The 23,879-nt window shown below is 38.9% G+C and overlaps 1 protein-coding gene across 5 annotated transcripts in view; it reads left to right on the top strand.

Annotated features, from left to right (window-relative positions):
- sfmbt2 (Scm like with four mbt domains 2) overlaps nt 1-23,879 on the top strand; it is a 221,350-nt gene that overhangs the window by 15,223 nt on the left and 182,248 nt on the right. For 2 of the 5 annotated variants that reach the window (XM_087999352.1, XM_087999353.1), the window contains exons 4-6: nt 1,520-1,577; nt 6,005-6,099; nt 9,351-9,591. In XM_087999352.1, the coding sequence (XP_087855478.1) occupies nt 1,520-1,577; nt 6,005-6,099; nt 9,351-9,591 (394 nt within the window). Of the gene's footprint in view, nt 1-1,519; nt 1,578-2,478; nt 2,585-6,004; nt 6,100-9,350; nt 9,592-23,879 lie in introns of those variants that run through there. The other 3 variants (XM_043714123.2, XM_043714122.2, XM_087999354.1) reach the window with 2 other exon arrangements.

The following is a 23,879-nucleotide window of genomic DNA, read 5'->3' as shown; positions in this document are numbered from 1 at the left end:
TTGCATACTTTGGATACATACTCGTGTACTTTCAAATGACTTCAGTACAAAAATGATCAGATAATACAGACTTGCAATTCATTGTTGCATAATTCTATTTTTTTGCATTCTTTTATTTTTCAAAACAAGGACTGAATTATGAGAACTTTTAAACATTTTAGTAGTGCTCTTTTCCTCAACGTAGTCCTGACCAAGAATAGGAGGCAGCATTTTTGTTTTGCATGTACTTATCAAGAAAGGATCAGAAATGTGATTCTCAGCTAATATCCAAATTTATTGATTTCTGTCAGAATAGTAAGCTTTTAGCTAGTATTTCTTGGTTAAAATAACTCCACCGAAGCACTTGACATTGGTCCAGCTCTCTTAGAGCCAGATCTCAGAGTGAGCAGAGGCTCTGACACCTCTGTTTATATGTCAGCCAGGGCTCCCTGATTGGGGCTGTTAACCTGGTCCATTCTATGATGTCCACCTTGGATGTTGATTGAACACTTATGACCTAAAGAAGCACATCCAGGTTAATGAATTATGTTGGTTTATGTTGTAGCACAATGGGTTATTGTCACTATGCTGTACCTTTTTTTAAATGGAAATCTTTTTACTTAGTTTATCTATATTACAGTATGAAAACACTTTTTAGTTCAACTAGTATTTGGTGGGGAGGTGGGCTTGTGGTCTTATTGCTGGACTGCTAATCCAGAAACCCAGGTAATGACCTGGTGACCTAGGTTTGAATCCTGCCACAGCAGATGGTGGAATTTGAATTCTATTAAAAATGATGATCATGAATACATTGTCAACTGTAGGAAAAATCCATCTGGTTACTAATGTCCTTTAGGGAAGCAAACTGCTATTTGTACCTGGTCTGGCCTACATGTGACTCCAGACTCTCTAAATATGGTTGACTCTTAACAATCCTGTGGGCAACTGGAGATGGGCAGTAAATGTTGGCCTAGCCAGCAACGCCCTTGTCCCGTGATTGAATAAATAAAAAAATTGGGCGTATGAAATGGTGTAAATTTCTTTTTAGGAAAATAACCAGAACTTCAAAATATTTTAAAAAGTTTTTAGTGTCTGATGTGTCGCTTTCTTAACTAGCAAATATTATTTATAAGGGGAGAAATTGAAATTGAGCTGTTGACATTTGCTTTTAACCTTTTTTTTTGTCCTGTCAGTTTGAATTGTTCAACCTGCTTATATGGAAAATGTTCTATGCAGTGTCAATTTGCTGATAAAGGCACAAAGGTAGAGGCAGTTGATCTTCAAGTCAGTGCCATTGTTCACTATCATTTTAAACTTGTGCTATAAAAACCATTTGGGATTCAGTTGGTTTATAGTTCTGATTTTATGTAGAGCGTGGGTTTATTCAGTTTGCGTGATCTCCAAAGCAGTATTCTGTGATTCATACAGATTATCATTGGATCCCAGTCTCAGTTTAACTAGTAATCCATCAGCTTTGGATGGTATCTTTCCTCCTTACCTTCTCAAATAACAATTAATATTTCTACCTGTCGCCTCCCAGGATCGAGCAGGATATGATGTTCACCTAATTTTAGCTGGAGCTAAAATTAGTTCCAAAGGTACAAGATAGCTTCTGTTTCTGATTTGTAATATTATATTTATAAAATCTGAGGCTATGTACACACTAATTGAAAATAAAATTAAACAGCTACTTTTTACTTTTTAACAGGTAAACTAGTGATAATTTGTAATAAGTCTATAATCAACTCTTGTCAGTGCTAGTACAGTATTGGAATTTTTTTGTTACAACAACAAATTTTGTAAAAGTAAAATCTAATTTTTGGGGTTGGGAGGGAACCAAGGCCCCTCAGTGTGGCTTTTTTGAATAAATATATATGTTTGGAGGTACTCAACCTTTGCATTAAGAGTAAAATGACACTAAATTGATATAAAGTGATGAATGTAAATCTTGCTCTATTCAAAGCGACAGGAGAAGAAAATAAATTCCTGAATTCAAAAATAGCTATTTACATGACAAAAGTTTTAGACCAATATTAAATTAATATCAGCAATAATGTTTTAGTAAACAAATTTGAAATGTATATGTGAAATCAACCCATTAAACTTTGAAATTCGAATTTATATGGAACAAAGGCAATGCTGGAGAAACCCAATAGGTCTGACAACATCTGCAGAGAGAGGAAAAAGTTAATATTCTGAGTCGTCTTCAGAACTGGTGAATACAGGGCAAACAGTGGGATTGATGAAGGGATTGAGTTAGAGAGAAGTGGAAAGGAAGAAAGATCTAGAGGGATGTCTGTACCCTTGAGTGTTTAGAGCTTGCGTTCCTTATTACCTGAATGGAAGAGAAAAGGTTTCTTGTTTATCTCACAAGAGATTCTACAAATATATTAAGGGCAAAAGAGTAACAAGGAAGAGAATAGCTCCCTCTGAAGATCAGCAAGGCCACAAGAGATGGGGGAGATAGTAACTGAGTTTTTTTTGCATTAGTGTTTATTCTGAAGAGGGATATGGAAGATAGAGAACATGGGGAAAGAGAGAGCCAAATCTTGAAAATGTCCACCTTACAGAGGAGGAGGTGCTGGATGTCTTAAAATGCAAAAAGGTGGATAAGTCCCTGGGACCTGATCAAGATGGTGGCAGAGTAATACACTTCAGCTGGAACTCTTCTGTTCGTCAGTTCCTTTTTCCTTTTTCCTTTTTTTTTCTTTTCTCTTTCTTCCCTCTTTGCAATTTTTTTCTTCCCTGTCCCCAACCCCCTTTTAACTTCTTAAACTATCCTACCCCACCTGGAAAATGGAGGAGAGATGAAGGGAAATGCCTCACGGCTGGAGCCTGAGTGGGCCGATTCCCAGAGCACGGTAGAGTGAGCATGGGCCAATTTGTAGGCTGAGGCCTGGAGTGGCAGTAGAGCTAAATGTTTATATCATCAACCGCCACAGGCAAGGTGCCAGAAGACTGGAGACTCACTAATATGTGCCACCATTTAAGAATGGTGGTAAGGAAAAGCCAGGGATGTATGCACTAGTGAGCCTGACATCAGTGATGGACAAGTTTAGATTAGATTATATTAGATTCCTCACAGTGTGGAAACAGGCCCTTCGGCCCTTCGGCCCAGCAAGTCCATACTGTCCCTCTGAAGAGCATCCCGACCAGACCCATTCCTCTACATTTACCCTGACTAGTGCACCTAACACCACGAGCAACATAGCATGGCCAATTCACCTAACCTGCACATCTTTGGACTGTGGGAGGAAACCGGAGCACCCGGCGGAAACCCACGCAGACACTGGGAGAATGTGCAAACTCCACACAGGCAGTTTCTTGAGGTGGGAATTGAACCCGGGTCCCTGGCGCTGTGAGGCAGCAATGCTAACCACTGAGCCACCGTGCTGCCCCTTGTTGGAGAGGATCCTGAGAGACAGGATTCACATGTAATTGGAAAGGTAAGAACTGATTAGGGATAGTCAGCATGGCTTTGTGCTTGAGAAATCGTGTCTTAGGAAGTTGATTGAATTTTTTGAAGAAGTAATGAAGAGGATTGACGAAGGCAGAGTGGTGGATTTGATTTATATGGACTTCAGTAAGACATAAGACAAAGTTCTTCATGGATGACTTCTTAACAAGGTTAGCTCGCATGGAATACAACGAGAACTAGCCATTTGGACACAGCTAGCTCAAAGGTCGAAGGCAGAGAATGGGTTGCTTTTCAGTCTGGAGGCCTGTGACCAGCAGAGTGCCACAAGGATTTGTACTGGGTCCATTGCTTTATGTCATTTATATAAATGATTTGGATGTGAACACAGGAGGTACGGTTAGTAAATTTGCAGATGACACAAAAATTGGAGCTGTAGTGGAAAGTGAAGAAGGTTAACTCTGGGATCTTGATCAGATGGGTGAATAGGCCAATGAGTGGTCGGTGAAGTTTAATTTAGATAAATGTGAGTATGGCGATTCTGCTCCTTTAACAAGTTTTGTTGTCCTTTTTTTTCAAGAGGGTTCGTAAACGCAGAGACTCCAGGATGTCTAGGTTTGAATGGTTTTAGGGCTAGTTTGATTATAGTTAACAGATACTGCTTCAGGCAAAAGGCTTCTATTAAAAAAAAACACTTTTGTACAATGAAAGGGGAGTGGCTAGTTCTCCCAGCTCAGCTTTTCTCTGGTTTGGTTTGGTTTTAGCAGGCAGTCAGTTGTGAAGCTGCTGGACCCAAAGAAGCAGGCCCACACTGATCCTCTCTCTGACATCTCTCCTGTAAGAACCTTTGTGGGATTTTTTTCCTTTGTTTTTGCAAAGAGGTGTTTATGGGGATTGTTGCAGGTATTTGGAACAGCATCATTAGGTTATGGTAATCTGTTTGGTTTTCGGACAGGTTAAGATATTTTGTGTTCTGTTCTGTTCTGTTCTGTTCTGTTTGTGCTTCATTCGATACTCTTGCAAATAAATCCTGTTTTGTTTAAAACTATATCACTCCTGTAATATTCACGTTACACCTGCTTAAAACAACTAGCAAAGTTAGAGTCCGGGCTACTTTCTTTAAATGTTTTGTGGGTGTCTGACCTAGTCCTTAACATGAGGTGCTGCATTTTCGAATAGCAAACCAGGCAGAACTTGTGTATCTTTAATGGTAAGGTCCTGGGGAGTGTTGAACAAAGCGACCTTGGAGTGAAAGTTCATAGTTCCTTGAAAGTAAAGTTGCAGTATAGTGAAGATGGCATTTAGTATGCTTGCCTTTATTGGTTAGTGCATTGAGTATAGGAGATGGAAGATCATTTTGCAGCTGTGCAGGACATTGGTTGGGCCACTTTTGGAATACTTTGTGCAATTCTGGTCTCCCTTCTATAGGAAAGATATTGAAAAACTTGAAAGAGTTCAGAAAAGATTTATAAAGATGTTGCCAGAGTTGGGGCTTTGAGCTATGGGACAGGCCGAAAAGGCTGGGGCTATTTTTCTTGGAGCATCGGAGCCTGAGGGGTGACCTTTATGGAGGTTTATAAATCATGAGAGGCATGAGTAGCCAAGGTCTTTTCCTCTGGGTGGGGGAGTCCAGAATTCAAGGGCATTGGTCGAAGATGAGAGGGTAAAGATTTAAAAGGGATCTAAAGGGCAACCTTTTTATGCAGAGGATGATGCGTGTATGGAACGAGGTGCTAGAGGAAGTGGTGGAGGCTAGGCATCTGGATGAGTATATGAATAGGATGGGTTTAGAGAGATATGGACCAAATGCTGGCAAATGAGACTAGGTTTATTTAGGAAATATGGTCAGCGTGGACGAGTTGGACTAAAGGGTCTATTTCTGTGCTGCACTGCTGTATGATTATGACTCTAAGATGATAAATAAAATAGAACTTGGGACTGGGCAGATTCGAGATCGTGTGAGGCAGAGCTGAAGGATAGAAAGTTTGACCTTGTGCATGTGATGTCATATGGCACTGAGTGTGGATCTCAGGTTGTGACAGGCGCAGCTGTCTGACGAGAGTTATACGTCTCAGAAATACCTCTAATCCTGATTGGGTTCACAAACTAGTGTATTACCTATGCCATTGTGACACATAAATGATTGCTTCTTTCACCATTTTTGGTAGATAATATCTGTGTTTAAATAAGCTGTGTTTAATGAGGTCCTTGTTTTCTAACTGTAAATTATATAAAGTTCATTCCTTGCTCATAACTCTTCCTCCTTGCACTTTCTTTCAGTCTAGTTGCAAGTTTTTTACTGCATCACCTCAAACTCAGTTTTATAGTCAACAATATGTACAAATATTGCTGATTTTTGTACTTGACTCAGAGTTCCAGTCAGTTGCAGAGTCAAATGATTTGAAATTCATGAAAATCATCAAACCCCTTTTCACAACAGTGATAATACTCTTTATCTTAACATTATGATCTTTAGAGAATTTTGCTTTTGATAGGTGGACTATTTCAAGTACAGCCCATAGGGTAGAAAAATGTGTTGAAGGGTAACTGTGTGGTACTTCAGTTTAAATAAGGTAAACTTACTTATCAGCTTCATCTTGTTTTAAACAGATGTCGGCTCTGGAGGTGAGGACCTTGACTTCAACTGGGATGATTATCTTGAAGAAACTGGTGCAAGTCCTGCACCCCACAACTCGTTCAAACATGTATGTATGTTGGTTCTTGAAATATAATGAAATTAATGCCCAATATAGTGTTGCCCCCAATCTGTAGTTTATAATTAATAACCTTTTAAAGGTAGGTTGTTCTATACTATACAGTATGCTTATCTTTATGGTGGAACAGCAGCAGTTACTCAAATATGTTTTAAATAAAAACCTAAATCGATGTACCTTTTTGCTATGATTTAATTAAAAATACAGTCAACATTATTTATGGTTCTGTGACTAAAGGTTAATGTAGTGTGTGCATTTAATTTTCTAGTAATCTGCTGAAAACAACATTCTACTTGTAATAATGTAAAGTCATAAATTGTATAATGTATATTCAACCACTCTCCCACCGACATGGCATTTCCCTTGTGAACTTGGTGTGTAAAGTTTACAACTACAACCAACATTTAATGTATTTATTAAAATATTTATCAGCTGAAATAAAATTGTTGGTAGAGTGTTCAAGGTAACCTTTTTGGTTGTGGATAATTGTGGAAGCTTCAGTCTTGTGGGTTTGCACCAGAGCTATTTAATTAAATGAATCACTGCCATAAAGTATATTATCAGAGATTAATTGAGCTATTTTTAGTAAGTGACACTTAAAGTGCTGTGTACACTCTACTAATCAAAAATTAAGCAATAGCAAAGTAAACTAAATATATTCACTTTTGTGTAAATAGCTTTTTTGTGGGTCTATTAAAGACTGTTAAAATGGAAATAAAATTAAACCAAACAACAGGATGTCATGCAGATGAAATCCACTCCAACAATATATTGAGTTTGTCTTTTTACCAAATATGCTTTGAGTGTTTTTCTGATATGTTGGAAAATTTCTAGATACTTTGGGTGTATATAGTATCTACAGAGCCAAAATAAATTATTTGATTGTCGGAGATAATAGGGACTGAATTTTACAATCAAATTGGGTCACAATTAATGGCCAAACTCATTGCCCAAACAGAACAGGCAGGATCTCGAAACTGCAGGCCCAATAGGAGGTTTTCCAGTGCTGAAGTGGAAACAGCAGTGGCCTGCAGTTCAGTTAAAAGAGAGAATGCCAGAAAGTCACAACTATAACTTACTACGTTATCTATCTTAACTTTCCAATGCAATAGCTCTGCAGTTCTAAGATGTAAGAGCTGTAAAATTAGGTCAGAGAGAGTGACTAATGTCGCCCAGTACAACAGCGCCAAGCATTATATGTGTATATGAGCAAATTCTGAGCTTGCATTTAAAACTGGTCAATATTTTTACTTAGTCTGAGCACTGGAGGCATAATATCAACTGGCAGCAGCTATCGAAGTGCTATTTGTTACACTCAAAGCTGTCCCAACATCCAGGACAAAGCAGCTGTCTGTTGGCAACCCATCCTTTGCCTTAAATGTTCACTCCATCCAACTGGTGCACATCCACTCACCAAGGTTTCTTCAATATCACTTTAAAGTTCCCCTCCAAGCTTTGCAACAGCTTGACTTGGAACTGTATTACTATTTCTTCACTGTTGCTGGGGCAAAAACCTTGAACTCCCTTTCTAACAGCAGGATTTACCTGCACTGCATGGACTGCAGTGATTTAAGAAGACAGTTTACCACAACCTGCTCTAGGGAAACTAACAACGGACAAAAATCTTGGGCTTGTTAACCAAGCTCCCATCCCATTAAAAATTTAAAAGCAGAGTAGTGCATGCTCAATTTTAATTTAATTTGAAAATTGCGATTAATTGTACTTTGAAAATTTAAAAAGTTTGTTTCGCGTTCAAATGCAGTGTCACATTTTATGGAACTATAGATTTTCAGTGTGGAAATAGGGCTAATACTTTATATATAATCTTTTTGTGAAAGTCTCATGGACCATGTTCTGGGTGCCTGTGGCCCCATATTGATTGTTCAGGCTTATCTAAAGCCTAATGAGTACATTGTAATATGATGTCAGGTCAAAAGGTGTTGTCATATGTGGCTTGCACAACAACTACATAAAAAAATTATTAAGTCACCATCTTAATTAAGGTTAAACTCCATTATAAAATCTTTTGTTATTGGATCTCTCTTTGTTTGGCCTCAAAATGCATGACAAACCCTATTGAATTATTCCATTCCATTCCATTCCCTTCACTACAGTGCAAATGATAAACAAGTGTGATGGCACAAATGTAATTTGTTCAGATTATTAAAAGTCTTTGATAAGCAGGAGTTCTGATGAAGAGTCACTTGACTTGAAACATTAACTCTGAATTCTGTCCACAGATGCTGCCAGACCTGCTGAGCTTTTCCAGCAATTTTTATTTTTGTTTCTGATTTATAGCATCTGCGGTCCTTTTCAGTTTAAATTTACACAGGTCTTGGTTAGATCAGACCTTCGTGGTATGAACACTTCTCATTTCCATATTATAAAAAGAACATGGAAATATTATAGAAGGTGTAAAACAAAGTTATTCAAGTGATGCCATAACAATGAGGTTACATATTGGGAAAGATTGAACATACTGGAGCTGAACCAGAAAAGAGAAGATTTGGGGTGACCTGGTAGAGGTGTTTTAAGATAATCAAAAAGGTTCATAAGATCAACATACAAAAGATGACTTTACTTGTGGGAGAGCCAAGAATTAGTGCCTTGAAGTATGATAGTGTGGTTACCCTTAAGAAATTCAGAAGAAACTTTCTTTAGGCGATGATAAGGATGTGGAACTAAGTACTACAGGGATTGGTTTGGATGAGTAGCATTGATGCATTTAGGATAAAGACCATAAGAAATTGGAACAGGAGTAAGCTATTCTGCGCCTTTGAGCTTGCTTGACCATTCGATAAGATCATGCCTGATACAACACTTCTCACATACACTTTCCTGCTGTTTCCCTACGACCCTTGATTCCCTGACTGATCAAGAATCCTCCCCTCTTTCCCCTGGCTCAACCCAGGATTCTGTCCCCACAGCTGTCTGTGGCAAGGAGTTACAAAGACACGCAACCCTCTGAGAGAAAAATCTTCCTCTTTTTGGTTAAGCTTGATCAGTACATGCCAGAGCAAGGAGTCTATATTGATAGAAGCTCATGATGAAGGGTGAGAGGAGGTTTGGATAGATAATAAATGTCAGCATTGAACTTCTGGATGAAAAGATTTGTTTCTATTCATGTTATTATGCAGTATTTTTATGGGGATTGTGTTTAGCCATTGCCTGCCATAAACTGAATCTGAACATAACTAGTTACAATTAACTTACTAAATGATTGGCATTTTGTTTTAATGCAGGTTGAGGTTAGCCTCCAGAGTAGTTTCCAGCCAGGGATGAAGTTGGAAGTTGCTAATAAAAATAATCCTGACACCTATTGGGTAGCAACAATCATTACCACATGTGGTCAGCTTTTACTCCTGCGCTACAGTGGATATGGAGATGATCGCAGGGCAGATTTTTGGTGTGATGTCATGACTGCTGATTTACACCCTGTTGGATGGTGTTCACAAAATAAAAAGTCTTTGAGACCTCCTGAAGGTAGGATTGATGAATTTTAATGCATTTTAAGAAATAATTGCAATTGATGGCACAAAACAGTGACAGTTCTTGGATGTTCAGTGAATAAAAATGAGAAAATTATTCATATTTTAACAATAGGGTTATGTGGAGAAAAGGCATGAGAATTCAGTTAAGCCATAATGCTCATTGGGGGAGCAAGTGACATGATGGGTGAATGGCTTCCTTCTGCAGCATAACAATTCTGAGAAAAACTGATCTTGATGTTGATGTTTAGCATTCAAAGCTGACAATAATTGAAGGAACCTGATGTCCCTTGCTGCAAAGTTGACTTGCAGGATTAGTGTGAGGCAGGGGTGTCTAGATAGTTGAAGCATCACTCCAGGAGCAGTGAGTGAGTTTCTAACTCTAGTCACTTAACCACCTGGAGTTCTTTTATGAGGGCTTGCGGTGAAATAGTGTCACCATCATGAGCACAAATATAGATTGTATTTATCAATGCAAATAAATTCTGTCAAATCTGGCAGCTCTGACTGTGCTAGAATTTGGATTTCAGTAGGGTGTTTTGGGCATTGGGAGTTTGGGCAAATGTTGGTTGAGTATGGTCAAGGGTCACTTAGAGTCCAGAACAGACCACCAGCAGTGAAATCCACAAAGCAGGTCTAGTGCCATGCAGCTTTTAGCTGATTTTTATAGATTAGCTGATGTTATATGAGGAAATTAAAAAAAATGCATTCCACATCCTAAAATTTCATTTTATTTTTTTACTTTTTTTTGCTTGTTTTGGGTTTGCCTGTATTTATGCAATGATTAATTGAATTCATTGTATTTTAGAGTCAGTAGTTTAAGTAAAATATTAAATGCAGTAATGAAACACCTGACTGTGCTAAACAGAGATGGACAGAAATTTTAGGGAAAATATTGCATGTGTGAACTTGCTAGATGCTGTATTAACACAATTTTAATGCATTGAATTTTTCCTCCCTCTGAATTACATTATTGTCATAAATTTCATCTATGTTATGCTTCTGGCGTAACTATGTCCCTGTAGCTTCTATCTATCACCCTGGGCGGCACGGTGGCACAGTGGTTAGCACTGCTGCCTCACAGCGCCAGAGACCCGGGTTCAATTCCTGCCTCAGGTGACTGACTGTGTGGAGTTTGCACATTCTCCCCGTGTCTGCGTGGGTCTCCTCCGGGTGCTCCGGTTTCCTCCCACAGTCCAAAGATGTGCAGGCCAGGTGAATTGGCCATGCTAAATTGCCCATAGTGTTAGGTAAGGGGTAAAGGTGGGTTGCACTTCGGCGGGGCGGTGTGGACTTGTTGGGCCGAAGGGCCTGTTTCCACACTGTAAGTAATCTAATCTAATCTAATCTAATCTAAAATGTAATGCAGCTTTTCTTCTCCCACTGTTATAATATGAAATGTATTTCTGAAAGGCATATTTTAAAAAAGTGTCAACTCGTACCACTGTACTTTTGGTTTAAGTTTTCAAGAATATTAAATGCAGTAATGAAACACCTGACTGTGCTAAACAGAGATGGACAGAAATTTTAGGGAAAATATTGCATGTGTGAACTTGCTAGATGCTGTATTAACACAATTTTAATGCATTGAATTTTTCCTCCCTCTGAATTACATTATTGTCATAAATTTCATCTATGTTATGCTTCTGGCTATAATGTTTACAAGACAAGTTTCCCTTGGAATAGTAATTAAAATCAAAACAAGATGGATAACCAGTTTCACGTGATAAAGATTTTAATATTGGGATGAGAGCCTTGCTCATCAAATTCTGAAGACTCTGCATTGCAGACTATGGTAGCAATATTTTCTTGTTGATTAGCTAACATAAATTTCTGAAACCCTTCTATTGATGCATATTGTATTCGATATGTCCTCGCTTTCCTTCAGGTGAGCTGATCAAACTGCTTTAATTGCGCGAGCAGTGAAATAATGTTGTATTTACAATGCCATACATTATCTTTTTTTTTAAATAAAAAGGTTCTGTATGATGATCACTGCATAGAGAAATTCCAAAAGCACAGTGAGATCATTAGCACTTGCTGGTCAGTCAGGAAATTTACTTATCTCCATGTTCTCCAGAATGTGTGGAAGAGGTGGGCTGTGAATTGCCATATTCGAGATGATTTGTGATAAAAGCTGAACATTTTGGAAATATTCAGCAAGTTAGGCAGTATTTGTAAAGAGGAGAAAAAAATCATGGGACTGAATTTTCACTGCTATGGCAAGTCATTTGAGTGGGGAAATTTCTTTAGCACACTCTCTTTAATTTAAAGGACACTCAGTGTTGTGTGTGCGTGTGTGTTAGAGAGAGTGTGATGCTGAACTGTGTTGACAGTTTCCTTGGTTCTCTTGGACTTCCGCCCAATTGTATGAAACGTTGTTTGGCTGACTTGTAGCCTTTTACTGTCAACCCACCTCCATGCGAATTCTTGCACGCTCCCACTCACTTTCTACCATGCCATGATGCTGTCACTTTAACAAGGTTATGTTATCCTTGGTTTTTTTTCAAGAGTTAATAAAGGTGGAGGTTCTGCAATGTCTATTTTAACAATGGCAGGGGAGTGGCCAGTTTTCCCAGTTCAGGTTTTTTGTAATGCAGTTTAGATGCAAAAGAGGGAAGCTGCTGGTTTATCTGTAGCAGAAGCTGCTGCAGCAAGAAAAGTTTCCATGCTTCAGCAGATGTTTCTTGACTGGCTTTTCTCTCTGAAATCTCTCCTGCCTGTAAGAACCTGCTTTTGAGTTTCCCTTTTGCCAAGGAGTATGTTTATGTGATGTTACGGGAATTGGAACAGCTCCTTAGTTAAGTTACTGTATCGAATCAGTTAAGTTTTCCAATCATGAAGTTATTTGTGATTCTGTTTTCTTTTGTTCATGTTTCAAATATAGTGTTTAAATGAACTGTTTTGCTTAAAGCTGAGTGATTTGACCAGCTGCATCACACCTAGAATATCTACTTCACATCTACCTTTAAAATAAGAAAAAGTTAGGGTGTAGGCTACCTTGTTAAAGTATTTTGAGGGGGTCTTGCTTGGTGTATAACAACCAGCATGACGCCTGATAATTCTTATGAAATCTCCATAGCCAGTCACTCCATATCCATGATTGATAGGTTTTAGCATTTGTACTGGGATGGGAAAAAACAACTAACAATTTAAAGTGAGCTCTCATTAATGTACAATTAACACTGAAAAAAACCCACTGCCGATCATGAAATCAACTCAATGTTTTAAAGGCCCTTGTGTTTAAGCTGTACTAAAACAAAGCTCTATTCTTGAGCTATGTCAAAAGCAATTAATCTCGTAGTCTTGAAACTGAGAATCAATGTGTACTTTGCAACACTACTGCGATAATTACTATTGAAGCTTTTGAAACACCGTCAAGCATTCATAATGTTCTCTGCTATAATAACAGCCCTTGGGAAATATCAACAAAGAAATGTATTGAGATAGCTAAACTAGACATGCAGGGGAATGAAAATCTGAGCAGGCAATTAGAGGAGGGATAAAGAAGAATAGAAACAAAAGAGAAATGTTAGAAGCAAAAGTGACTCAAAAAGCAGGGGCTAAAAAATAGGAGACAGAATGCAAAATAGAGCGTTGATGACTAACAAGGTTAAAAAGACAAGTTTAAAGGCTTTGTGTCTTTACATATGGAGCATTTTCAATAAAGTAGATGAATTAGCAGTGTAAGTAAATAGATGTGAACAGTTATATAATATTAGCAATTACAGAGACATAGCTGTAGGGTTACCAAGGATGGGAACTAGTAAGGAGACTGTCAGGAGAAGGTTAGAGGGGATGGAATGAGAGGGGAGGGGAGGGGAGGAATGTTCCAGAGGGGCGTGGGTATCTCTAAGTGTTGCATCTTGCAATCCTTCATGCCTGAAAGGAAAAGAAAATGTTTCTTGCTAGAACATTGAATGAGTTGGGGTGGAACTAGAGACAACAGGGCAACTCCGAGTGAGCATGAGGCAGTGCTAATGGATGGAGGTTGAGAATGTGCATATGACGATGCATGGCACTGAGTGTGGATCTCTGAATGTAGTAAGAACTGCTGTCTGAGGAGTATTGTACATCAGAGATACTTGTGATCTTGATTGGATTCAAAACGCAAAGGATGAAACTTCAGTTGGAATCCATGTGGGGTGAGTCTTAGTCTGAGGCAGTCCCTGAAGAATGTGATGTGGTTGTGGAAGTGAGTTTTGACCAATATCATGTAAAATACCAGAAGTGACAGAAGCACAGTTAAAGTTTCATGTCCACCGACCCTTACTCAGAATAGCACGTCTTCAGAATTATTCTTTTTTTGTCTGGCACTAAAATAAAGGACAAAACCATGGTTCACAAAAGAAATTGAGAATAGTATTTGATCCAAAGAGGAGACATGTAAAATTGCCAGGAACAAATGGTAAGCCTAAGGATTGGGAGCATTTTAGAATTCGGCAAAAGATAACAAAAAAAATAATCAAGTTGGGGAAAATGAGTGTAAAATTGCAGGTAACACAGAAACTGACCATCAAAGTTTACATAGATTATGTGAAGAGAAAAAGTTGACTAAAGACAAATGTAAGAGTCTACAAAAGCTGGGAAAAATCATAAAGAAATGACAGAATAATTGCACACATAGTTTGGCTCAGTCTTTAGAAAAGAGGGCACAAATAACCTCAAACTCTTTAAGGAACTAACACTCTAGTACGAGGGCAAAATTGCAGGGAATCAGTATTAGTAAGAAAATGCTGCTGGGGAAATTTAATCGGGTTGATAACTGACAAATCTTTAGGGACTGGTAATCTGCATCCCAGAGTACTAAAACAAAACGTGGCCCTGGAAATATTGAATGCATTGGTGGTCATCTTCCAGACTGTGGTGCAGTTCCTACAGTTTGGAAGGTGGCAAGTGTACACCATTATTTTAAAAAGGAGGTGGAGAATTAAAAAAAATCAGAATTACAAACTATTTAGCCTCACTTCAGTAGTGAAGAAAAAGCAAGAGTCTATTATAAGAGATGTAACATCAGTGTATTTGGGAAGTATTAATAGGATTGGACAAAGCCAGAATGGGTTTAGGAAAGGTAAATCATGTTTCACAAATCTACTGGAGTTTCTTGAGGATGTAACTTAGAGGACCAGTGAATGTGCTGTATTTGGATTTTAAGAAGGCTTTAAGAAGGTCCCTCATAAAAGGCTAGTAGGCAGAGTTAAAGTAAATGGACCAGAGGGTAATATATTGGCATGGATCAAGAATTGATTGACTGACAGACAGGAAGCAGCATGGAGAATAAATATATCTTTATCCAAGTGGTGGGTAGTGACTAGTAGGGCACACAAGGATCAATGCTTAGGCCCCAGCTATTCAAGATTAAACTACCTGGAAAAGGGAATCAAATGCAACATTTTCATGTTCATTGACGTAAAATTGAGCAGTGTTGTGAGGACGATGCAAGGAGGCTTCAAGCTGATTTTAGGCAAATTGAGTCAGTAGACAAATACATAGCAGATGCAATACATGACTAAATGTGAAGTTATATGCTTTGGTGAGAAACAGAGTTTCATTTAAATGATGCTATATTGGGGAGTGAGGATATACAGAGAGAGCTGGTTCTTTTATATTTGTTGATGAGGCAGGTTCAGCAACCAGTTTGCAAAGTAAATGGAGTTTTGCAAGAGGAAATGAGTTCAGAAGTAGCGGTATCTTAGTGGAGTTGTACAGGGCCTTGATAGGACTCCACCAGGAATATTGTATGTAGACTTGGTCACCCTACCTAAAATGACATATTTGCCTGAGAGGAAGTGCAGCAGAGGTTCATAAGGCTGATACCACAGTTAGCAGTTCTAATGAGGAAAGAGCAGTGAATGCATGCTCGATTTTGAATCAGAGTTAAGAAAGGTAAGAGGTGATCTGATTGAAACATACAAAATGCTAACAGGGCTGGACAGACTAGCCGTGAGGAGGATATTTGGATATTTTCCTTGGTTAGAGAGATGGTGTCTCCTGGTTCTAGTCTCCAGATACATTGTGTCAATCATTTAGGACCAAGATAATGAAAACCTATCTTAACTCGGAGGATAGTGAAACTGTGGAATTCTCTACCATTTGAAGGCTGTAGAATATATCCAAGAAAGAGATACATACTTTTTTTGGATTTAAAAGACATCAAGGCGTACGAGGAGACAGTGAGAATATAGCATTAAGATAGATGATCAGCCATGATCAAATTGAATGGGGGCATAGTCTCGAAGGACTGAATGGCCTACTCCCTCTAATTTCTGTGCACCAACACATAGTAATTTGTTTTCTGTCCTACACCAGACAACCTATACTTTTTCTCTTAATCACACCTGGCAGCTACAGCTGTTTTTATTCCATGTTTTAAAGAGATGAAGATTTGAAAATTTTAGATCATTACACTTAAACATATCCATCTGTCACAAGCGTTTACATCTGCTCCATAGATTTGGGATTTGTGACTTCAGAGTTTTAGAAAAGCTAAAAAGTAGATCTCTTTGAGTTCTGCATTATTTTAAAATGCCCTGCCCGAGTTTGAGTTTCCTGTCTGTGATTCATGATCTGCCCTCCTTTCCCTTGCCACACAAATTGGGGTCTATTGTAAATGGGTAGAGATTCCATATCCAGGTCTTTGGACTCTTCCATATTCTGCAAAAAATAAAGGTCTATTCAATTAACATTTTGGGTTGATGGCCTTTTAGTAGAACTGGAAGAAGTTAGTGATGTAATAGATCTTATATTAGTATAGAGAAAGGAAGTAAAACACAAAGGAAAATTTGTGATATGTCAGAATATAGGAGGGATTAAGTGGCAAAATGGAAGATGCTGAAGCAAAAAGAAGCTAATGGAACAAAATATGGATCTTTAGGAGTTTTAAATGTGATGAGTTGAGTTATTTACTGAATATGATCTGAGATCCCACTTGGTATTGTAAGGCCATTACATATTCACTTGACAGTTCTGACAATTATTTTGGATGGTTTCACAGCTCCTTGTATTATTTATGATTTTGTACACAATGAATTTAATCTTTATAGGGTCCTGGGAGAAATGGGCTGAAGCAAAATTTTGTGGAAGGATGGGACAAGAAGTTTGCATTGCTGGTCTTGCTCTATCTCTGTACTTAACAAAAACACACAGCGAGTTTTTTTTTTTGCTATGTAGCAGTAAGTTGCTAGTAAAGAGGCATTATTGTTTGTTTAACACCTCGTTAATTACCAAACTTGCCAAATTGATATTCAGCTTTCTGTCCCACCAAATATGTCAAACAAGATAGATGCCAACAAGATTGTGTGGATCTGAGCAGATATCTGTCAACATCCACTCATAGCTTGCTCCGAAGGTCCTCCATGTTCATTAGGACCAAGTGCCATCTCAGGACAAAATCTACAGGCACCAGTCACACCCCTTATTGGAGACAGTGGCAGCCACATTTGCCAACTCCTTATGACCATCATGGCACCTCTTAGATTCATTAGCAGGGAGCTCTAGAAACACAGACTAGTATTGCAGGGCATGCTGGCAGCAACCATTGAGAACCTGAGGCAATGGGCATTTTGTGTTGAAGGACTCAGCTGAAGGTTTGAATCAGGCTGTATCCCAGGACTGCTTGCTTCCTCACTTAGCACCTGCTTGCATGCTAGCACTATTCTTGCCTTGCCATACCAGTTATTGCATCTAGAAAACCAAACAGCTTGCCTTTCTGGTCAGCAGTATTCAGTCATAGGGGAGTACATCTTGCTGCACAGCAATGTGCTATGTCACTTTCACAGCTGCACCATGTTCTTACGGTTTATGCAGCAAACACACTGCATGTACAACTATGTTCCAGTGTGCCCTGTGCATGTGGACAAGGTCCTTCATTGCAAACAAAACCGGATCCTTTCCATCCTGATCTCCAACAAGCCTCCAGATGTAAGTGGCCTAGGGTGTTACTTCTTTGGCCAGCTATCGAACTGTTGCAGTAAGATGCTGACCGGATTGTGGTACTATATTTCTTCAGTCTAATGTACCCATAGAGATGTCTGTTTTTGAGGTGGTGGGGAGATGTAGGAGGCAACTTCGTTGATTCTACACCTTGGTGGACTCACCATCACTGGTCAAAGAGTTGACTTCTAAAGGAGCTGGCTTTTCACCATGAGTTGAGTAGGTGATTTTGGGCAGAGGTGGTTATTTCTTTCCCGAGGTCCTGGATATCCCAGTAATAAAGAGGGAAAAGTTGTAACTGCCAATGTTTAGAAATGGAGTGAAATGGATGACACCAGCAATGGGATTGATATGAGTTACAGTGGAATGAAGAGTGGTTCTTAATTAGCTGGTGGGATATGGATATTTGAGCATCCCCATAGGAGTTCTCCCAGTCATCTCCTTGTAAGGGCTCCTCGTATGGGGTGTGGAGCCTAATATTTCATAACTGCCCAACCATACAGGCTTTCTGCACTGTTATTGGCTTTCTTCTTCTATGATGAGAGAAATTGAGTGAAATGAAAGTGGATGGCATGACGGCTACTGCTAGTGCAGATGCTTGACACATGTTAAGGTGTTCCAAGGTAGGCAGCAACAAGGATGTGCTGGGTTGGTGTTGAGTGGTTGGTATGAAGGGAGAGAGAAAGTGAGGGGAAAATGTTGCAAGCAGTAATGTGAATGGTATAGCATGAGCGTTGTTGTGGGATGGGTACAGTGGCAAAATGGATGAAGTGGGAGGTGGAAGAGAAAAGACTATGTGGCATTTATTGTAGCAAATGGCCAAGTTCTTTGACCTTCTGTCACTGCTTGTCATCTTTTCGCACTGTGGAGTTGGCATTGGCCCAGGTAATGATCTCTGACTAGGGAGAAAGTGATCACATTCCTGATGAAAAGCTTATGCTCAAAACTCTACTGCTCCTCAGATGATGCCTGACTGGCTGTGCTTTTCGGCACGTTTTGACTCTGATCTCTGACCAGGCTGCCAGAGTCTGGTGACGTGATCTCCTCTGCTGGTTCTCTGGGAGGTGCTTTCTCGTTTGCACCATTCCTTTGACCAGTGTCTCCAAATCCCTGTTGTAGAATCAGTGTCATTTTCCCCTTCTCCATCATCTTCGAATTCTGTCTGCCAATGAACAGGCAGCTTCAGAATGTCATTGTTCATCCAGGTGCATAGTGGCTTTAAAGATAGCACAGCTGCAAGGAATGTTTCTGTTTTCGTGAATATCTGCTGAGTGGTGAATTGTTCTGGAAATGGCATGTGGTATGGAAGGGCTGGAATAAGATATGACTAATGCCAAATGGGTCAGGTAAGTAGTTAATGAGGTGAGTTTATAAGGTATGATGAGAAAATGTGCTTGGCATTATGGTATAAAACCCTCCAAAAAATGCAAAAAAGTGCAACTCAGACTTAGTTAAAAAACCTGAGTTTCCTATTCAGTGTTTTTAATGGCCAAGCCCAGTTTTGAAATTTTGCTTCTTTACATTATTTCTGGAATTGTTTTATAATGAAAAATTGCTTGCTACCCATTTTCAGTATAAATCGAAAGAGTTTGTGGGCTCCTTTTTTAGTTTGAAGGGTGTAGTTATTCTTTTTGAGTGATTTTTCACTGTTAGAATCTGAGATTCTATCAGCATCAATTTTGTAGTGTACCACTTATCATTTGTCCATTTTAAACACAGTTTGATATTTTTGTTTCTCCTCTAAAGCTGTTGGAATGGATTTAACACAAAGTTGTGGAATTTCTTTTTTTAAAATTTAATGTCCTGTTTCCAGGCAATGCAGTTGTTTCTCATTGAAAGTTCTTTCTCACTTTTCAAGGAGACATGATTTTCATAAAGCTCAGTCATGTTTTGCATAGCTAATTGTGTGAACCTTTTCTGCTTTATCAGAGCCAAATGAAAAACATTTTCGGAACAAAATGTTAGCTAACATTACGTGGGTTTGAATTTAACCTGCAGTTGTCCATCGGATGATCTTGTTGTAGACGTAGGTTACCTCTATCGTTTTGAAAGGTTTACACATTTGAAAAGAATGTGTATTAGGCATTCTGAGAAGGAAAATTACACATTTTATATTCATGTCATTTAGTAATTAAGTGCAATGAAAAAAATTCTACCATTGTTGATATTATCCATGCAAAAATGATTTTTTTTTAAGGATTTTGTATTGAGTGACAAATCAATGCACTTCTATCCCTGTTTATCCCAGTGAATCATTTCATTTTTGTTTTGTTTCTTTTTAAATGTAATGACTCATTTCTAGTTTTCGTGTTATGTAATAGGGCTTGCTCACCAGTTACTAAGATGCTATCATTAATCCTTATCTGAGATCTGTCCACTTAAGACCAATGCATAGAACATTCTTTTACACCTGTGTGCTTGGTGAACTGAAATGATGAATGTCTTTCAAACTGTATTGATCCTTTTCCAAGAAAGTAATTTTTTTTTTTGAAAAGATAATTTGTTTTTGGGTATTGAACATGTATTTGAAGTGCAGCATTATATTGTAGACTTTTAACCTACAACTTCACCAGAAGCTCTATAGACTGTATTGCAAAATAATTGATGCCACTGTGAATTATGGGTTTGGGCATTATGGTGAATCGCGCTTTAAAAGTCCATGACCAACATTATGAAGCTATAGCTAGACCGAGTTGTATTCTTGCAGCAGTTAACTACAAATCAAAGCGTACCATTTTGGTCTTTCTGTGAGACCTTGGCTCAGTGATCAATTTTGATCCCCTTAGATGATTGGGAGCTTTGAGGCTTTGTCAAAGGTTACGAGGTTAATTATAATTTTAGGCTTCCAGATAGGCTGAAAGCTGAGTCTATATAAGCTGGAGATATTTAGTTTCATTAGCATTGCTTTTGTCATTGGTGTGAGCAACATCATCTTGGACAGCAACAATGGCACAGTATCTTGTCTTCATTCTCCTTTATGCTTCCATTATAGTTGCCTCATTGCCCTATCCCACCTCCTTGCTCAGATATAATGACAGTTGCAATATGCTGCTAATTGTGCTCCTTGCTTGTCTTTGTGGTTTTTTTAGGTGCAAGAGTATTGATAGGTCTTAAAAACTTTCTTTTCCTGCTTCCTAAGAAACTGACTACTGCATTCCAATGTACCTCGTAAATGGTTTTGTATAGCTTTGTTTTTAAGTTATTTAAAATCAGATTACTTGATACTCGTTACCTTTTTTCTGATATACCAATTATGAACTTTATTAATAAAATTACTACTGACAAGTATATTGCTGATTTAGTGCGAAAAGTTTTAAGAAATTGCACTCTAGAATGCTTGCCATTCATGTCAGAGTTTATACTCTGTATGTGAGTGAGTTTGACAGAAAACTTGAGTAGAAAAGAAATGCTCCTTAAAACAAATGGAATTTGTGCCCAGATTGGCATTGAGCCCAGAGTCTCTTTTTTTTTATTTTCATCCCTTCAACAAATTCTGCATCCTTGCTATTGATTCTGCTGTGTTCCTCAGCCACTCTGTCTCGCTGAATCAGACTGACACATGAACATACAAATTAAGAGAAGGTCATAGCCACTCATCCCCCTTGGAGCCTGCTGCACTTTCATAGCTGGTCTGTTTGTGGTCTCAACTTCACTTTCCTGCCTATCCCAATGCCCTTAGACGTTTGCCTATCGAGGAAACCATTCTAACCCTTGCCTTTAAAAATATTCAATGATCCTTCCTCTGTCACTGTTTGGGAAAGACTTCAAAAGACACTCAATCCTCAGAGAGAGAATTCTGTACTTTAAGAGGGTGACTACTCTAATTTTAAACTGTTCCACAGCTATATAAAAAAAGAAAACTGCAGATGCTGGAAATCTACTATTTCAGCAGCCATTAAGCATAGTCATACAGCATGGAAACAGACCCTTTTGCTCCAACTCATCTATGCAACCCAAGCTAAGCTAGTCCCATTTGCCAGCGTTTGGCCTGTACTCTTATAAACATTCCCTTTTCATGTACCTGTCCAAATGCCCTTTAAATATTATAACTGTACGTACATCTACCATTTTCTCTAGCAGTTCGTTTCCACGTAGAAACCACCCTCTGAAAAAGTTGCCCCTTAGTTTACTTTTACATTTTTCTTCTCTCACTTTCAAAACTAGTGGGCGTAATTTTAATTCCCCTCCCCTTGGGAAAAATTCTTGCTATTCACCTTATCCATGCCTCTCATGATCTTATAAACTTCTGTAAAGTTGCCTGTCAATCTGCTACACTCTCGTGAAAAATGTTCCAGTCTATCCGGCCTCTCCTTATAATTGAATCCCTGTAGTCCTGGCAATATACTGGTAAATATTTTCTGAACCTTCTCCAATTTAATAATATCTTTCCTATAGCAGGGCAACTAGAACTATACTCAGTACTCTAAAAGTGGCCTTACCAACATCCCATATAACCTCAACATGATGTCCCAAGTCCTATACTCAATGGACTGAGCAATGCGGGCAAGCATGCTAAATGTTGCCTTAACCACCCTGTCTACCCGTGACACAACTGTTTTTTAAAAAAAGACTACATACCTGAACCCTTTGTCTCTCTGTCTGACAACGCTACCTGGTGCACTAACATTAACTGTATAAAGTCAAGAGTATGGTGTTGGAAAAGTACAGCAGGTCGGGCAGCATTCAAGGAGCAGGAAAATCAACATTTTGGGCAAAAGCCCTTCATCAGGAGGGCTTTTACTGTACTGTACCATTAACTGTATAAGTCCTGCCCTTGTTCGCTTTACTAAAATGCAGTATCTGTTATTTATCCAAATAAAACTCCATTTGTCACTCCTCAGCCCATTGGCCCAATTAACAAGTTCCCTTTTTTAAATCTGCGCTCCAGGGAGAAAAGATCCAGACTCTCCAGCCTCCCCTTAATAACTCAAACCTTCCAGTCCTGGTAACAATCTTGTAAATCTCTTCCGCACCCTTTCCAATTTAGTAATATCCCTCCTACAGCTGGGCAACAAGAACGAAAAGTAGTACTTGAAAAGTGGCCTCACCAATGTCCTGAACAACCTCAACATGACATCCCAATTCCTATATTCCATGCACTGATTCAAGAAGGCAAAAACTGTGTTCATCACCCTGTTTACCTGGGAACGCCACTTTGAAGGAACTATGTTCTGAACCTCTAGGTGTCTCTGTTCAGCAATATTTCCCAGGGCCTGACCATTAACTGCAAGTCCTACCCTTGTTTGTCTTACCAAAATGCATTACCTTACATTTATCTAAATTTAAACTCCATCTGTCACCCCTTAGCCCATTAGCCCAGTTAATCAAGATCCCTTTTGAAACCTCAGACAAGCTTCTTCACATCCACTATAACTACCAATTTTGGTGTCATCTTCAAACTTACTAACTGTGCTTCTTATATTCTCATCCAAATCATTTTGTAAAATTACAAAAAACAGTGGGCCCAATACTGAATCCTGTGACACACTGCCACACTGGTCATGGGCCTGCACTCAGAAAAATAACCCATCAAACCAACCTCTGTCTCCTATCATCAAGCCAATTTTGTATCCAATTGGCAAGCTCTTTCTGGATCCCATGTGATATAATATTATAACCCGTTTACCATGTGGAACCTTGACAAAGGCTTCGATAAAGTCCATGTCAAGAACGTCTAACACTCTGTCGTTATTTACCTTTTGGTCACGTCCTCTGAAAAACTCAGTCAAGTTTGTGAGACATTATTTATCATGCATGTAGCCATGTTGACTATCCCTAGTCAGTCCTTGCCTCTCCAAATGTATGCAAATCCTGTCTTTCAGAATTCCACCCAACAACTTACCCACCACTGATGTCAGACTCATTGTTCTATAGTTCCCAGACTTCTATTTGCAGCTTTTCTAAATAAAGGCACAGGTATTAGCCACTCTCCAGTCTTGAGATAAAGCAAAGAATTGTGGATGCTGGGAATCTGGAACTCAGCAGATCTGGTACATCTGTTGTGGGGGTGTGGGTGGGGGGTGGGGAGGGGAAGCAGAGTTAATGCTTTGAGTCCACTGACTCCCCAGACTTGAGACATTGACCCTACTTTCTACCCATCAGGCTGTCTCTCTTGCTTGTGCTGTTGCACTCTCTCTCCCATTGTTCCTCCCTCCACAATGAACTCCAAGATATCTACAAATTTCCTGACAGATCAGGATACACTCATTAGTTAAACAACCATGAGTCTCAGGTCAAACCTACCATTTGAAGGTTTCGAAGGATGTTTTGAACCTGCTTATTCTTGATCTTTTTGTGCTAGAGGCTTTCCCAGCTCTCAAATATTGACCTTTTCTATTGTTTACTGAATTG

This window comes from Chiloscyllium plagiosum, unplaced genomic scaffold (assembly GCF_037043375.1).
Source record: "Chiloscyllium plagiosum isolate Xiang-an unplaced genomic scaffold, Cpla_swu_hap1 HiC_scaffold_23, whole genome shotgun sequence".
NCBI classification, from domain to species: domain Eukaryota; kingdom Metazoa; phylum Chordata; class Chondrichthyes; order Orectolobiformes; family Hemiscylliidae; genus Chiloscyllium; species Chiloscyllium plagiosum.
The sequence above is the reverse complement of the archived record's forward strand: the minus strand, read 5'-3'. Positions and strand labels throughout refer to the sequence as shown.